This window comes from Malus sylvestris, chromosome 8 (genome assembly GCF_916048215.2).
Source record: "Malus sylvestris chromosome 8, drMalSylv7.2, whole genome shotgun sequence".
In the NCBI taxonomy this organism is placed as follows: Eukaryota; Viridiplantae; Streptophyta; class Magnoliopsida; order Rosales; family Rosaceae; genus Malus; species Malus sylvestris.
Window position 1 is genome coordinate 12253296 of NC_062267.1, and position 17434 is coordinate 12270729.

Sequence of the window (17434 nt, forward strand, 5' to 3'; positions counted from 1 at the left end):
CATAACCTCCAAAACTTTCTTTCTAAAAATGTGTTAATTGCCTAATTAATCCATTAATGGCCAAATAAATCACACATTAAACCACAAAATACACTTGAAAAACATCCCAAAGGCCGGCCACCTTTTCTCCAAAGGGGACCGGCCATACTCTATATATTGAGCCCCATTTTCTCTACAAATCTAGGTCTACATTCTTGCAAAACTCCAAAAACTCTCTAAGCATTTTTTCTCTCTAAATTCTAACTTTGGCATCGAAGGTTCTTTGGCCAAAGCCCCCCCATTCATCGTGGGCACGTGAGACTCTTGGCCTTGACCATAAGGTGTTAATTGTTTTGTAGGTACAATTTTGTTCAAGAAGAAGAAGAGGGAAATTTGCATTCACACAAATGACATACATTTGAAAGTCAAGTCCTTGTATATGTTTTATGTTCATAATTATTGCAGAAGTTGAAGTCTTGGTTTTATTTGTTCATTTATTGAGAACCTCTATTGTAAAGTATTTGGATAAGGTTTCTTTGGTGCCATCTCTTATTCAATATCATCTAGCCAACAACCGTCGTTATGTTGCATTTGCAGGTGTTGCACAAGAAAAGGATAATGCGCCAAATGGGGATGGAGAAAAGAAGGAAAATTAGCCTGCATAGTCCAAGTGCGCCAAGAAGAAGAAAAAGAAGGATAAAGCTTTAAAAGAGGTCAAAGAATCATAGGATCAACCAAACACTCAATGCCACTAATGAACTGAGTGAAGTTACTGAAGCCGAACAGATGGAGGAGGATACATCAAATATTGACATGAAGGAGCGATTAAAGAAGGTTGTATCAGTGAAGAAGAAATCTAATAAAGAGTTGGATGCTGCGGCAAAAGCTGATGCTCAAGAGGCAGCTACTAGGAGAGCACGACTTGCTGCAACTAAGAAGAAAGAGAAGAACCATTACAACCAGCAACTTGTGCAATAAAAAGCCCAAATTTCGTTCAACATCGTTATATATGAACATGTAATTTTTCTTTGTTCATAAGAGCGAAGTTGTGCGAAACAAAGAGTGGGTGTGGCGGCTGTGGGTTAAAATTTTTATTGCGCGGTGGACTAGTAGGAAGTTTTCACATTTGGCTGTTGTCAATCATTTTTTGTTGCTCGATTGTCATGGGGACGTATGGAATTAGCAAGTTTTGCTCATTTGATATTCCTTCTTGGAGATAGTCAGTTTTAACTTGATACATGTCTGTACTGTAGTTGTTCCTCCGCGTTGTGTTGCTGTTACAAACTTGTGTATGAAATTCTATGAATGGACGGACACAATTAGAAATTATTGCATTTCTTCTCTGTGTGAGCTGAAGGACAAAACTGGACGTTGTTTAGATCGTTTAATAAGATATACCAATGTACTATTGAAAAGGCTTACATTTCATTGTCATCGTAGCGTCCCGACCTAATAATGCATTATTGATTGTAACGTTATACATCAGTGAATCTGTTATAAGTAATTTGAATGACATGCAGTAAATCATGAGCGATAGGTAAAGATGCAATTGCCATAATTGCTTCTACATTATGAGCTCAGTATACTTCTATGAAAATGCTTATAGTAAAAGCGCTTATAAGTTAAAAGTGATTTTTATTTTTCAATTTAAGTAACGACATGGTGTATTCCAATTATTAGCCTCCTTTTTTAAAAAGGATCATTGATTGGCAAACAAATGGATGAGATGAGACTTGAGAGGGAGGGAGTCTTGATTGATCCACTTTGTCCTTGCTCAGGCTGGTACGCTATCGCTAGATAAGGTCATTTCTGACATTTCAGGTGGTCCACGTGGCATTTCCGTCACATTAAAAAAAAAACCCTTTTCCTCCCCAGTTGTCGTCACTCGTTCACCATGAAGAAGTAGCAGCAAGCAGAAGTAAACACAAACAAACCGGCGATTCGAGCAAACCTTCTCATTCTCTCCCCCCCCCCTCTCTCTCTCTCTCTCTCTCTCTCTCTCTAGCAAGATTGAATCCCGGAGAAGCAAGCAGTACCTGTGAAATGCTCCATTTCGACACTCCAGGTTCTTATTTCTTCAAACTAGCACATTTTGTTTCCGAAAAATGAAAATTGTATCGAAAGTATTGGAATCTTATGAATAATTGTACGTTTTCGGGTTCGAAACCAGCAGAGAAACAAGAAGTTTGGATTCAGATTAGCTCTGTTACCTCTAGGCTATTGCCTCTCTCTGAGTCAGAGTGACAAGCAGTTTTAGGGCTGTTTTTTTTTTTTCAATTAGCGAATTAATCTGAGTAAAATTCGCAATTTTGAGGAGCTTTTCGGGTCTTCGAGAAGGAAATTGATACAGTATGTATGTTTTGTTGAATAATGATTTATAACCGTGATTGACAGATTGTTTAGTAGGAAAATCTTGTGTGCCATGTCTTAGTATTACTCTGATAACTAGTAACTGAATTGTCCATTGGTGCTTCGTAACAATTAGCTTTTGGTGGTTCTAAGTCCGTTATTCTATCTTTTACTTTATATCCATTTGATGATTGTATTATTGATTCAATATCAACATCTGTTCCCGTAGGTTTCAAATGTCTAGTCACATCGTGATTTTCTGATTTGTTAGGGGACTAAGAGCTGCTTCTTGGTCCCTGGCCGATGACTTGCAATTGGATGTTGTTGCTTAAGGGAAGATAATGAGCAGTAAACTCCTCTGCCCATTTATTGGGATTTCACTTCACGACTCTTTAAATGGTAGAAACAATGGAAATTTCATTTATTGGGACAGAGGGCGTACGGGAAAAAGGGCTGCTCGTAGGTGTGTATGTGAAAAGCAGAACTATTGGATTTCTCAAGCAATTAAAGTTTCACATTTTTGGGGAAAAAATGTGGAATTATTAAGGCGAACCTTCGAGCTACAAAATGGGATGAAGGTGCAATGCGTTAAAGAGCCCTTTTCTCGAAGCAAGGCTCTGGTGAGGTCTCTGTCTCCTCTGTTGGAAGAGGGTTTACTTTTAATTAGGTGCTCTGTACTTTTGGCTGTCATATCTGGGGTGTGCTTATTGGTATGGTACGGGCAATCCAAAACCAAGGATTTTATTGAAGCCAAGCTTTTGCCTTCTGTTTGTTCAGTACTCAGTGAATATGTTGAGCGTGAAGTTGTTTTTGGTAAGGTTCGGAGGTTATCGCCTTTGAGCATCACACTGGACTCTTGTTCAATTGGGCCTCATAATGAGGAATTTTCTTGTGGTGAGGTCCCATCTATGAAACTTCGGCTTCACCCTTTTGCAAGTCTTAGGAGGGGAAGGATTGTGATTGATGCAGTTTTGTCGCATCCGACGGTCTTGGTTGCACAAAAGAAGGATTATACTTGGTTAGGGATACCCTCAACTGAAGGTGGTCTACAAAGGCACTTATCTAATGAAGAAGGAATTGATCATCGAACCAAAATCCGAAGGCTTTCTAGGGAAGAAGCGGCTGCTTGCTGGGAAAGAGAAAGAGATGAAGCGGCAAAAAAAGCTGCAGAGATGGGTTACATTGTTTCTGACAAGGGTTCCAGTCCTTCAAATGGCAATGACTCAAAGGAAGGTGATAGCCATTCAGTAGATTTAACAAGTTCTGAGTCATTTCCATGCATGGATGAAAAGATGCACTGGAGGGATCATTGCATGGACACAGGCGTTGATTATGAAATAAAGCATGCAGATTTGGAGAAATCATTAGGTGTCAAAATTCCTGGGTCAGGGCTTAAATTTTGGTCCAGAGTGATAAAGGGGCCTAAAAAGCACAAATTTAAAAGGAAGGGTTATGGGAGTGATATCTCTGCATCCGGTATTACCGCCAAAAGAAGAATTCTTGGGTACAGTGCAGCAAGGGCACTTGCATATTTTCAGGATCTATCTCATCGGAAGTCTGACGAGCCTTTACAGTCATCTGGAGGTATTGATGTGATGAACCTTGACACCTATTTGTTGAACAATGTGATTGATACTAATGCTGATGCTTCCATCACAAGTATTGGTGAAAATACTGTAAGAGATGACAACCACAATGGAAAGCATTACGGAGATTCAGCAGACTATCCTCTTAAAGAAAATGAGAATGTCAACAGTCATTTAAATAGTTCTAATTTCATGGATGATCCGCTTCCTATGACTTTTGATAGGTCTAATGGAGATGGGATGTCCAGTAAAACTTTCCCATTCACTGAAAATGTTGCAGGAGCTAAAACCATAAGTGGTAATGTAAACGATGAGGATTTTGGAGTCGATGTTGTAAATAAGCATACTGAGATATCAGAGAGGCAAAGAGGTCAGATGCTGCAGACTTCAAATTTTGCAACATACAATCAAGTTCCTATATGGCCCCTAAGCCTGAAATTAGGTTTTCCCTCCTTTGCAGGAGAGCCATTAGCCTTTCTCTCTGGACCCATTCAAAAGCTGACGTCTAGTGTGGGCCCCAGAGTTGAAGATATTGTTGCAGAACTTGTCGACGGGGTCGGTGTTGGGCAGTCTGAAGGCATTGAGAAGATGCTTCCAGTTACACTAGATTCTGTTCATTTCAAAGGAGGAACATTGATGCTACTTGCATATGGCGACAGGGAACCTCGGTAGAGTCACTTCTGTTATACATTTTCTTGTTTTACTCTTTCTAATAACATAATTCTCTTGCTGACTCGTCATAATATGATTTACTTTGTTGTAGATGCTAGCTTTCCTTTAACCATTGTGCTGAGTTTTATCTAGAAAACCTTGTTGGTGTTGGGATTTTGACATATCAGATAGAGGTCTAACTATATGAATTAGAATCACTCATCTTTTAAGATGTTTCCACTTTTCTGTGAATAATGGTAATGCATTGTCTTATGCAAGAAAAAGTTTATAACAAGATAAATTTTGCATTAAGTAGAGCATTTATGATTTTTATAAAATGTTTATAGAGAGATGGAGAATGTCGATGGACATGTGAAGTTTCAAAATCACTATGGCCAAGTTCACGTACAAGTTAGTGGAAACTGTAAGGTGTGGAGGTCTGATAACATATCTGAAGATGGCGGCTGGTTGTCTACAGATGTTTTTGTTGACATTGTTGAACAGAAATGGCATGCCAACTTAAAAGTTGCCAACTTGTTTGTTCCGGTAAGGGAAACACTACAAAATAAAATATGACACATAATTACGATTACAAACACCTTTGGATTTCCAAACTTAGGTCACAAAGTTGGTTTACGTGCCTTGTGTGCTGGTTGTCTCTTTTTCTGCAGCTTTTTGAAAGGATCTTAGAAATTCCAATAATTTGGTCCAGAGGAAGAGCCACTGGTGAGGTGCTTCTCGAACTTAAATGTGTACTTTATTGTTTTCTATTATAAAATTTTATGGTGGCACATCTCCAGTTTATGCCTCTGAATGGGTTATATTGTTTCTGTTGCTGAAGTAATTACATGAATTCATTTTTAGCGGCAATTGCTGCTTGTTGATTATTCCTTTAGTTCTAAGGTTATATAAAATTCTGTGTATCTGAAATCACAATTTATCACATTTCAACTGTATTTTCTCATTTGACATTATGTAGGAGAAATAAAAGTTCATTGTGAGATTTTATTTTGTTTGTTTTGAGATATATATGTACTTTTACTATTTCAGGTTCACTTGTGCATGTCAAGTGGAGAAACATTTCCTAATCTTCATGGACAGCTTGATGTGACAGGGTTGGCTTTTCAAACAATTGGCGCGCCTTCATCATTTTCTGTATGTCCTGGTTATACGTTTTTGTTTCTTTTGTTGAACCTATATGGATACAATATGCTTGTTGAGGTAGATGTTCCTTCTCCCTGCAAATAGACTTGGTAGATCGCCTAAAAATAGGAACTACTTCCGGTTCCAATATATCATGAAAAACTGAATCTGTCCAAATAGTTATCAATTTAATAGGGTGTGTTGTAATGCATTTTGCACTTGATTTACTAGGGCTTTGGTCTTTTATAATCATACTTGTCGTCTTGCATGTTACTGTTTCTAACAGCACATAATATGCAAAACGTTATAGCTCTATGGTTCTCAAAACATGCAATAGGTTTATGGTTGAAACTTGAAACCATCCCTCATGCGCATTGTCTGTCATGTTGTCCTTGAAATCTAAAAAGTTGTTCTGTGCCATGCGTTTCTTGAACAACAACAACAACAACAACAATGATAAAGCCTTATCCAACAAAGACCATCTCTAGTCCTTGGGATAAAGCTTAAAAATTTAAGCCATAACCCAGAAACTGCTTTTCTCCTCCAATCCTTCGACCATCTCCAACCCTAGCCTATAACCTATTTTTCCCCTTCTATTCCCCGCCCCCAAATCCAACCCAACCCAAGCTTAAAATTGGACCTAAAACAAGCCCATGATTTAGCCCAGGATTAGTGGGGCTAGCCCCCCATCTATTTAGTTTTATATTTATAAATTCATTGAATCCAACAGTTAAGATCTAATTTGATAAAATTCAACGGTAAAAACAAAAATTTAACAGTCCAAATTTAAATCTAAAGGCTAAAGTAATTAAAAAAAAATCTTTTATGTGTTTCATATTTTTTCATAATGTTTAATGAGTTTCATTATAGCCGACCCCACTTAGTGGGAAAAGGCTTTGTTGTTGTTGTTTAATGAGTTTCATGGTGTCCATTAGTGATTTTTCAATATTTGTCAAAATCTAAATATTTTTAGGTTAAAATGTTCATAAAATTAAATTAGGATAGTCTAATTTTTTCTTTTAAAAAAGTTACTTTAAGAAAAAAATTAGCCTAAATTCATTTTTTAATAATCTGGGGTTAAAATTTTAGGCCAAAAGGGTTGGAGCAGAAAAACTATTTCTGGGTTAAAACCTAAATTTTGTGGGCTAAAAATTTTAGGTTTTAGGCCAAGGGTTGGAGATGGTCTTATAGCTTAAAATTTTAGCCCGAGACTATTAAATAATGATTTTAGCCTTTTTTTTTGGAAACTTTTTTTAAAATAAAATTCATGTAAATTATCCTAATTTATTTTTATGAACATTTTAATTTAAAAATATTTAAATTCTGATAAGTAATTAAAAATCATACAAATACATAGGTATTTATAAAGTTTTAAGTTAAATTTGATTTAAATTATTTTCTTAAATTATTTAGACGTTATATTTTATTTTGGGCCGTCAAATCTTTTTTATGTGAGCTCCAAGTACCCCATGGACTTTTCTTAAAACCCATGCGTTTCTTTTATGCAGGATATTTCAGCAAGCTTATGTTTCCGTGGCCAACGGATATTCTTACACAATGCAAGTGGCTGGTTTGGTGATGTTCCCTTGGAAGCTTCTGGAGATTTTGGCATTCATCCTGAGGAAGGAGAGTTTCATCTTATGTGTCAGGTATGTTCTTGAAGATGCATCTTGGATTGAGTTTGGTAACAGGCAGTTAATTTGAGCTTGAACTGGCAGCACAAAATGTCTTATTTAGTTTCCTTTTTGTTTTCTTATTAATAGTGCATCCAGTTAGAAATCTTTTCATACCAATTTCTCTATCTCCAGGTTTCTTGCGTGGAAGTAAATTCCCTGATGAGAACTTTCAAGATGAAACCTCTCTTGTTTCCGGTATGTGTGTGTTGTGTATGTTGTGTGTGTTGCATCTGATTGTCTGTTCGCATGTATCTGTCTTTTTCTTTTTTCCTGTGTGATAAAATGGAAATACTAAGCTATAGTGTAGATGCTAGCTTCTCCCTGGTCCCACCATGTGTAGACGGTAGAACCTATGACTTCTCATTTAGAAGGGAAGGCATAGACGGAAGTGCTACACTTCGACATGGATATGAAACTGGCACTTTCCTTTGAACCTATATCAACACATTATCTATGTCAGAGTTCCTGCTCGCATGTTGTAAAACGTTTATTGAAAATAGCACGACAGCCTTAATAGAACTTCTGGTTAATCATAGTTAAATGAAATAGAATTCTTTTAAAAGCCTCTGTATGAGTCTCATACACTGGCCAATGAAGCGCAGATTTCGGCTAGTAATTTGATACAAATCATATTATCTGCATCTTAAAATCTTAGGTGCTTATATATATATATATATATATATATATATATTCCTTTATTTTTAAGTTTGATTACATTTTTAATGAACTCTCTCAAATACTTTTATTAGCCATTTGTACATGTCACTCCCTACTATTATTTTTCCAAATTCCATGTAATAATGTTGGGTGCATTAGTTTCTTACTTAATTCACACAAGAAAGAATGCAGTGATAATAGGAAAGGTGATATACGTCATATTGACACATCTCTTTGAATTTTCCCCATGTAGCTGGCTGGTTCAGTGACTGCTGTGTTTAACTGTCAAGGTCCATTGGATGCACCTATATTTGTGGGAAGTGGAATGGTCTCTAGAAGGATATCTCATTCAGTTACTGATTTTCCTCCGTCCTCTGCATCTGAAGCAGTTTTGAAAAGTAAAGAAGCCGGTGCAGTAGCAGCATTTGATCGTGTACCATTTTCATGCGTATCTGCTAATTTCACTTTTAACACTGATAGCTGTGTAAGTTTTTGAGAAGCAACTAAATGTGTATGTCCAAAATTGTGTGATGATTCTTCATCTCATGCCACTGTATCTATACCCTTGTAAGCTTATACTGTATTTTCTATAGGTTGCTGATTTGTATGGAATAAGAGCTAGTCTTGTAGATGGCGGTGAAATTCGAGGGGCAGGGAATGCATGGATTTGCCCAGAGGTATACACTTTTGTTTTTGTTGAAAATTGTGGCCAGTTTTTCTCGATTCATATTACTGTGTCGTTATACTAGCAAGCTAGGTCTCTCTCTTTCTCACTGAGGTGATTATTTGGTAACTAGAGCATGCGTATTACCATTTTGTTTCTATTTCTAAGGGGAATTTTTTTTTAAGCTATCTTCAACCTATAATGCTACTTTAGCTTTCTTGTTAAATATAAATCTTTGTGATGATGTAGCACTTAGCACTCTAACATTTCTATTTGAAAATTAATTTTATGATGTTACACACAGGGTGAAGTTGATGATACATCAATGGATGTGAATTTCTCCGGAAGTTTGTGTTTTGATAAAATTCTGCATCGATATGTACCTGGGTATCTTCAACTAATGCCACTCAAATTAGGGGTTTTAAATGGAGAGACAAAACTTTCTGGTTCGCTTTTGAGACCGTAAGATTCACATGTCCCTCTTAACTGTTGATCAATAACTATTCATGCTGCTTATTTGCTTCATCTGCTTTTTGTTGTGGTTGTTATCAAATTATGCTGATGATAATCTGCATTCAAAGTTAATCGTTCTTAAGGTTCACTCAAATGTTTTCCTGATTTATTTTTTTATATTATTTTTTCTTAATGTAGGAGGTTTGACATTAAATGGACAGCTCCAAAAGCTGAAGGGTCCTTCAGTGATGCTAGAGGAGATATCATAATCTCACACGATTCCATTACTGTTAATTCCTCATCTGCTGCTTTTGATTTGTCATTGAAAGTTCAAACATCTTACACTGACGAAATCTGCTTGCACAGAAAAGATGGTTATGGAAAGAGTGCCATGCCATTTGTTGTTGAGGGAATTGACTTGGATTTGCGTATGCGTAGTTTTGAGTTTTTTAATGTGGTATCACCTTATACCTTCGATTCTCCGAAACCAATGCATTTAAAAGCAACAGGCAAGATCAAGTTTCAAGGCAAGGTTGTAAAGCCTTGCAGTTTTGAAAATGGACAAAATTTTGGTCTAGATAGAAATAAGCTCCCTGTGACAATGACATATAAAGAAAAGACAGACAGTCTTGTTGGAGAGGTTTCGATTTCTGGTCTTAGATTGAATCAGTTGATGTTGGCGCCTCAGTTGGCTGGATCATTGAGCTTGTCACCTGAGTATATCAAGGTAATGAAAATAACCTTAATGCCCTTCACATCTAGTTTATCTTGGAATTGTGCTGACGATATTAAGCTGGTCTTGTCCTCAATATTGCCAATCTAATTTTTGAAATTGACATGTTGACTCGTTATATTTTTATATATTGGTTTTGGATTCATGACATTTTGCATTGTAGAGCATAACTGGTACTAAGCTCTTATCATGGAAGTTCTTTGTAACTTGAGCAAAAGATACATGTTTGTGAGTAACTTTATTCTTAAATGGCATGCTAAAGATTTGGAGAGCCAATTTCTCAAGTGAAATTGATTAGATTGCCTTTGGCATGCCCATGCCTAAGTCAAGCATTTGGACACATGTTTCTGCTGCATATTTTCGCATTCCTACGCTCTGGGAAATGGAAATCATGATAATTGATTCAGTTAGGTATTTTAAGATCAATGCTGTCGTTATTGAGACCTACACCTATGTAATCAGATATGGCTAAAGCAAGAGTTAGACTTGGTGCATTGATCAACTCTGTTGATGCCCTATTATTTTCTAATCTTGTTTCTTATAGTTTCTTCTGAAATACAACATTTTTCTGGCAGTTGGATGCCACTGGTAGGCCAGATGAAAGTCTTGTAGTGGAGTTTGTTGGGCCGTTGAAGCCTAATAATGAAGATAATTCCCCAAGTGGACAGTTGTTATCTTTTTTGCTTCAAAAGGGGCAACTAAAAGCAAACATTTGCTTCCAGCCATTTCATTCTGCTAGTTTGGAGGTAAATGTATCTGTAGAATATTCTTTGCTTACTATTTTAATTCTTGTTAATTGAGCTTAATCATAACAAATTGTGTACTCTTCTTTTTTTGTCTTGGCATTGGTTATAGATACGTCAGTTACCACTGGATGAGTTGGAGTTGGCCTCACTCCGTGGAACAATACAGAAGGCAAGTGAGCAAGCATTCTAGATTTAAATGTTTTCTGTTCCCATATCTTCTCCTTCCTTACTCATCATGAGTGCACATTCGACCATTATGAGATGGCTGTTAAGAATGGTTCAGAGACTTGCACAAATGTTTGATTACATATATGTATCCTAACAAAGCCTTAAAAAATAAAAGGAAGAACGGACATATATGTTTATTTCTATTGTTATAAGGCCAAATTTTTTCTTAAGAAACTTGGGATGTAATTTAACTATCTTGTTTACCACATTATCTTTAATCATCGGTTCAAGGAAATTCTCATAGGTAGAAGAGAAAAGTAGGTAAAATAAACCCTGAAATGACTCTTTCCACATCTTTTTCCTTAGGCATTCTGGATAATAATGCCATTGATTATTTTCTCTTTTTCTTTTTTAATTTTTTCTATCTATTTGTTCATTTTAACTAGGTTGTGGTGTTGAGGGAAATCATAATTTTGTTTATTTTTTTCAATTTTTGAAGAAAAATTATAATTTAGTTGAAGCTTCATAAGTTGATAGAAGTTGTTTCTAGTTGCTTTTCAGTTCTAAAATGTTTAGCTGGTTATTTGGTTTCAGGCAGAAATTCAACTTAATTTTCAGAAACGAAGAGGTCATGGACTACTATCTGTACTTCGACCGAAATTCAGTGGAGTGCTAGGTGAAGCCCTTGATGTCGCTGCTCGATGGAGTGGAGATGTTGTGAGTACTTCTGGCTTTTGTACTTTTCATCTGCCATTGTGGATTCATTGCTGAGATTTTTATTGAGAAGATTGTCTTTTTTCTCCTCACATGTTTTCTGTTGTAATGTGGCTTCTGCTATTATTATGATTTGTCTTCTTTTTTGTCACAAGGGTTGCTGATTTCATGCCACGATCGTGATGCATACTTTTCTCAAGCTTTCCCTAATTGATGGTTATCTGTGTCTTCCTTTAGCTTAGTCGAACTGTTCTTGCTTCTCTTGCAGCCTTTGCATTAGTTAATATCCCAAAAATGCCCACAGATTCTTTAGATATATTCAACTCTGATATATCAACTAAACACCAGGAGCTTCAAGCTTCTTGTTTCAATCCTTTAGTTTAGATTTACAATAGTGAAAGATGCCTTACCTTATGGAGCTTGGCCAAAATCTTTTGGGATGGATTTGTATCAACACATTGAAAAACAATATACTTTTTCTTCACTTATTTTAGGACTCGATGTGGTGTTACTTTCTTATTCACAAGAATCACAACTAAATTTTTTTGCATGACATGCCTAACATTGGTACTTTTTAATAAACTATTATACAGATCACTGTTGAGAAAACGGTCCTGGAGCAAAGCAATAGCCGTTATGAGCTTCAGGGTGAATATGTGTTGCCAGGCTCACGAGACCGCAACCCTGCTGGAAAGGAAAAGGGTGGCTTGTTGGAAAGGGCAATGGCTGGGCATCTGGGGAGTGTCATATCTTCTATGGGAAGGTGGAGAATGAGACTGGAAGTTCCCAGAGCTGAGGTTGCTGAGATGCTTCCCCTAGCCAGACTTGTTTCTCGAAGTACAGATCCTGCTGTTCATTCTAGGTCAAAGGTTGTATTCCATTGAAATAAGTTGGAAATAAGTACATATAGTAATTATCGACTTTTCAGTTGAGCCGAAAACATCAATTGACAAGCAGTTTAATGAAAAACTCACTCTCTACATTTTTGTGTGAAATTTGCATGCAGGATCTCTTTATTCAGAGTTTGCAGTATGTGGGATTATATACTGAAAGTCTTAAAGAACTACTCGAGGTACTTTTTGGATGAAACGCCATATGTCAATTTCCCTTTTGAAGCTATATTACTTGATGCTGGTGGACATGACTTTGGGATTTGATGCCTTGATATAATTTTTTTCTGTTTTTCGTAATGAGATAAGCGGGGGACATTATGTATTTTTGACTGTTGGTTATCCATTATTTCAGGTTATACGGGGACATTATACTCCATCAAATGAAATTATTCTAGAAGACTTAAATCTTCCAGGTTTAACAGAGCTTAGAGGTAGATGGCATGGCTCTCTTGATGCTAGTGGTGGTGGCAATGGGGATACTATGGTATCTTTCCAATTCCTTCACGGTTCAAATATCAAACATCTTTGCATGTTGAGAATTAATTTATCGATATCTAAATTGTAAAATATGTATAATCATTTTTTGGACAATTGGATGTTGGTAGACAAATAATAGTAATAGAATGAGGTTTTCATGTGCTCTCGCATAACAAGTTGGTGACCACTTGAACATTGGTTCTTGATAATCTTAGTTCTGTCTACAGTTGAAGTAAAAGCTACCTCCCCCTGAGAAATAAGCATAAACTTTTTCTTGTTTTTGCTAGTCCAACTTAGGAAATATGGTGGCTACGTATTGTGTTTAACCTGCAATACGTAGCTACCATGGTTACTCTTTTGGTTCATGGCATGTAGGCTTTGTCCTCTACTAATTGGTTTTATCATTGTATCTTTTTGTCAGGCAGAATTTGATTTTCATGGGGAGGATTGGGAGTGGGGTGCCTACAAAACTCAGCGAGTTCTGGCAGTTGGTGCATACAGCAATGATGATGGTTTGCGCCTGGAAAAGATGTTTATTCAGAAAGATAATGCTACAATTCATGCAGATGGGACTTTGTTAGGGCCTAAAACGAATCTTCACTTTGCTGTTCTAAATTTTCCTGTTAGTTTAGTTCCGACAGTGATTCAGGTGATTGAATCTTCTGCTACTGATGTGGTTCAATCTTTAAGGAAGTTTTTAGCACCAATTAGGGGTATATTGCACATGGAAGGCGATCTCAGAGGGAATCTTGCAAAACCAGAGTGTGATGTGCAAGTAAGGCTCCTGGATGGTGCCATTGGGGGGATCGATCTTGGACGAGCTGAAGTTGTTGCTTCTCTAACTTCAACCAGCCGTTTTCTGTTCAACGCAAAATTTGAGCCAATCATCCAAATTGGGCATGTTCACATTCAAGGAAGTGTTCCTGTTACTTTTGTTCAGAATAACATGTTAGAGGAAGAAGATTTAGAGAAAGATAAAGGTCGAGCAAGTTGGGAAGGCTGGGTGAAAGAAAGAGGTAGGGCATCTGTAGATGATGCCAGTGAAAAGAAACTTTCAAGAGAGCGAAATGAAGAAGGTTGGGATACGCGATTAGCAGAAAGCCTCAAAGGTTTAAACTGGAACCTACTGGATGTAGGGGAAGTCAGAATAGATGCTGATGTTAAAGATGGGGGCATGATGCTGTTAACTGCTTTATCGCCTTATGCTAAATGGCTTCAGGGCAATGCCGACGTCATGCTTCAGGTGGGTCAAGTGAACGTGGAGTTTTTTTATTGTCTATGATTCGTTACACTTTGTTTCTTTTTCCCTAAAAATTGCTCTGTTATGTTTCGGTTTAAGGCCGTGTTTAAAATTTTGAGGATTGTATATAAATAGGTCAGAGGCACAGTTGAACAACCGGTGCTGGATGGGTATGCATCATTCCACAGGGCATCTATATCATCACCAGTTCTCTGGAAACCACTGTCAAACTTCGGTGGCACTGTTCATGTGAAATCAAATAGGTTGTGCATTACTTCGTTGGAGAGTAGGGTAAGCAGAAGGGGAAAACTATTCGTGAAAGGAAACCTGCCCCTTAGAACAAGTGAAGCATCCCTTGGAGATAAAATTGACTTGAAATGTGAAGTTCTGGAAGTGCGGGCAAAGAATATTCTGAGGTACTTATAACAATTCGTCATAAATAAAACTCCAAGTTCATTGGCATCATAAACTAGGTTAACTTTTGGATTCATATGCTTGTTAGAATCTTTGAATTTCTTGCTTTTGGTGATGCTACTTTTGAATTTTCCATCTGTCCTTATTTGTGGTACAAATCGAAAAATGTAAAACAAGAAAGTAAGAACAACGGAAGAAAGAAGAAATGAGATAACCTTTCTCTGGAAGTGTTTTCTTTCCCTGGGGTTATTTTTTTAGTAGTCTTAGCTGCATATTCCTTTTATTTGCCGCCCAAAGAAAACTCATGTGTTGAGTAAAATTGCAGTGCCCAGGTTGACACTCAGATGCAGATAACTGGTTCTATATTGCAACCAAACATCTCTGGAAATATTAAATTGAGCCATGGTGAAGCATATCTACCACATGATAAGGGTAGTGGGGCTACTTCTAATAGATTGGTGTCAAATGAGTCTAGGCTTCTAGCTACTGGTGTCGATCGAGCAGTTGCCTCGAGGTATGTTTCACGGTTTTTCAGTTCCCAACCTGCTGCTTCGAGGACAAAATTCTCTCAACCCTCAGGTAAACATCATTGCCTTTTAGTCTAATTCATTGTGTGACCTTATGACCATTATACTCTGAATCAGACCAAACATTTTTTTTATGTACAGTTGGTAAAGTTGATGTCTGAAAACCTCAAATTCTACTGAATCTAACCTTCTGCTTTCTGGATTGGCAGTTGAACCAGCTGAAAAGGAGATGGAGCAAGTGAACATTAAACCGAACATAGATATTCAGCTTAGTGATTTAAAGCTTGCTCTAGGACCAGAATTGAGGGTAGTTTATCCTTTAATTCTGAATTTCGCAGTCAGTGGAGAGCTTGAGTTAAATGGCCCGGCTCATCCCAAATTGATACGACCTAGAGGAGTCTTAACCTTTGAGAATGGTGACGTGAATCTTGTGGCAACTCAGGTGAGTCAATTTATTTCTTATATTCTTGAAGTCCACAGTATCTTTTCTTCTCGTGGGGAGTTCAAGCTTATTGGTTCCTCTGTTTTTTGGCTTGTGCTAGTCTTATGAACTTCCCAATTGCAGGTGAGGCTCAAGCAAGAGCATCTGAATATTGCGAAATTCGAGCCTGAAATTGGACTAGATCCTATGCTAGATTTAGTTCTTGTAGGTTCGGAGTGGCAATTCAGGATTCAAAGTCGAGCCAGCAATTGGCAGGACAAACTGGTGGTGACATCCACTCGCTCTGTGGAACAGGATGCCCTCTCACCGACCGAGGTACAATCTTTCAATATTGGTGGAAGTCAATTTTCACTTCCTATACTTGCAGGCACTTTCATCTGATCCATTTTTTCCGTGTGCATAGGCTGCTAGAGTCTTTGAAAGTCAACTGGCGGAGTCCATATTGGAAAACGATGGGCAGCTTGCATTCCAAAAGCTTGCCACTACAACACTGGAAAAACTAATGCCAAGAATAGAAGGAAAGGGTGAGTTTGGGCAGGCAAGGTGGAGGCTAGTGTATGCACCGCAGATCCCTAGTTTGCTTTCTGTTGATCCTACGGTGGATCCTCTCAAATCCCTGGCCAGTAATATTTCCTTTGGTACAGAAGTTGAAGTCCAACTCGGGAAACGTCTTCAGGTAATCTTAACGAAACTCTTTAACACGCTTTCAATTCTGTTGCTTCTCAAATTTGATGGACACCTTAAGGTCTTTCATTGATGCAAATCGTAGAAACTTCGCAGATATTGTGAACTTCTTTTCGTTCAAAGTACGTTAATGATCATTTAAGATTATTTTTCCCACCAGGCCTCGATTGTTAGGCAAATGAAAGACTCAGAGATGGCAATGCAATGGACGTTGATCTACCAGCTTACGAGCCGCTTGAGGGTTCTCCTGCAGTCTGCTCCGTCGAAGCGCCTCCTTTTCGAATATTCTGCCACCTCGCAGGACTAGTTTTTTCTTCGTCTTACGTTATGCTCTTATCTTTTTGGTTAGCTTTTTGGTGTATCATTATTCTTTGCTCAAATATTGAATGAGCTCCTTTGTAAGTTGTACCTGTTTCACTTTGTAAATACTTCCATATTTTATCAATGAAAGAAAATCATAAAGTTGTAATGGCATTTCCAACACTCTCCAAATAGGTCTGATTTCAACTCCATCCATTTGAAATTAAAGGTTACACTTTACACTAGGCCTCACAATTTCTTATACGACTGGAATTGTTCCTTCACCAAACTCTAATAATTATTGGACATTCAATCCATTTATGTACGCTCCAATTAAACCCAAGCTTCTACTTGTTTTGTTGTTCAAGTAACATTTCCTTATCCAAACTAAGATTTTTGTTTGGTTAACAGTTAAAATGTGACTTAATGCGTCGGAAATACTTACGGCCAGTTCAGAATTGTTGTGGTTTTTTTTTTTAAACTGTGTTGCTTTTTTTTTTAAGGATAATAAGCTATAAAATAAGCAATTGAGTATTTAACAAACTGTATTTTTAAATTTACTGTAAGTATGAAAAGTAATATGAAAATATTTAGTAAATTTTAGTGTAAAAATAAGATAATTGTATATAATAACAAAAATGAAGTGGTAATGGTGTGGTAGCAATGATAATGACGGTGGGGTGTGGTGGTTGGGAGGTAGAGGTAACAATGGTGGTAGGGGCGGCCATAATGACAGTAGTGGCGGTTGTGCCTATGGTGGTGGTCGTCGTGGCGATGGTGGCGTCAACAATGGTCGTGGCAATAGTGAGGGTGATGGTGACTGTGGTTGTGGTGGCAATGGGGCCGATTATGATTGTGGTAGTGCTAGCAATAATGGTGGTAGTAATAGCACTGGTGGTGAAAGGTTAGTGCTTGTGGTGATAGGTGGTGACGGTTAC

General features: G+C 37.4%; 1 protein-coding gene across 2 annotated transcripts; it reads left to right on the top strand.

Moving 5' to 3' along the window:
- Window positions 1-1858: 1858 nt before the first annotated feature.
- Window positions 1859-16670, top strand: LOC126630939 (protein TIC236, chloroplastic-like). 2 transcript variants are annotated; one of them, XM_050301094.1, is made up of 25 exons: window positions 1859-2044; window positions 2558-4284; window positions 4375-4582; window positions 4913-5111; window positions 5237-5296; window positions 5616-5720; window positions 7217-7357; window positions 7517-7579; window positions 8295-8525; window positions 8635-8718; window positions 9010-9167; window positions 9357-9885; window positions 10467-10637; window positions 10747-10810; window positions 11404-11522; window positions 12113-12388; window positions 12526-12591; window positions 12765-12896; window positions 13311-14132; window positions 14265-14545; window positions 14869-15122; window positions 15280-15512; window positions 15636-15827; window positions 15916-16188; window positions 16357-16670. In XM_050301094.1, exons 2-25 carry the CDS (start codon window positions 2670-2672, stop codon window positions 16501-16503), a joined length of 6423 nt encoding a protein of 2140 aa, XP_050157051.1. In that variant the 5' UTR covers window positions 1859-2044; window positions 2558-2669; the 3' UTR covers window positions 16504-16670. The 2 variants fall into 2 exon arrangements, with proteins under 2 accessions (XP_050157051.1, XP_050157050.1); XM_050301093.1 differs by having other exon boundaries at window positions 2558-4582.
- Window positions 16671-17434: the final 764 nt, after the last annotated feature.

Excerpts from the sequence above, each read along its gene's own strand:
- LOC126630939 (XM_050301093.1), top strand. The coding sequence starts at position 2,670 with ATGAGCAGTAAACTCCTCTGCCCATTTATTGGGATTTCACTTCACGAC. Across the intron at positions 4,583-4,912 it reads TATGGCGACAGGGAACCTCG|AGAGATGGAGAATGTCGATG; the intron begins GTAGAGTCACTT and ends AAATGTTTATAG. Across the intron at positions 15,123-15,279 it reads AAAATTCTCTCAACCCTCAG|TTGAACCAGCTGAAAAGGAG; the intron begins GTAAACATCATT and ends CTGGATTGGCAG.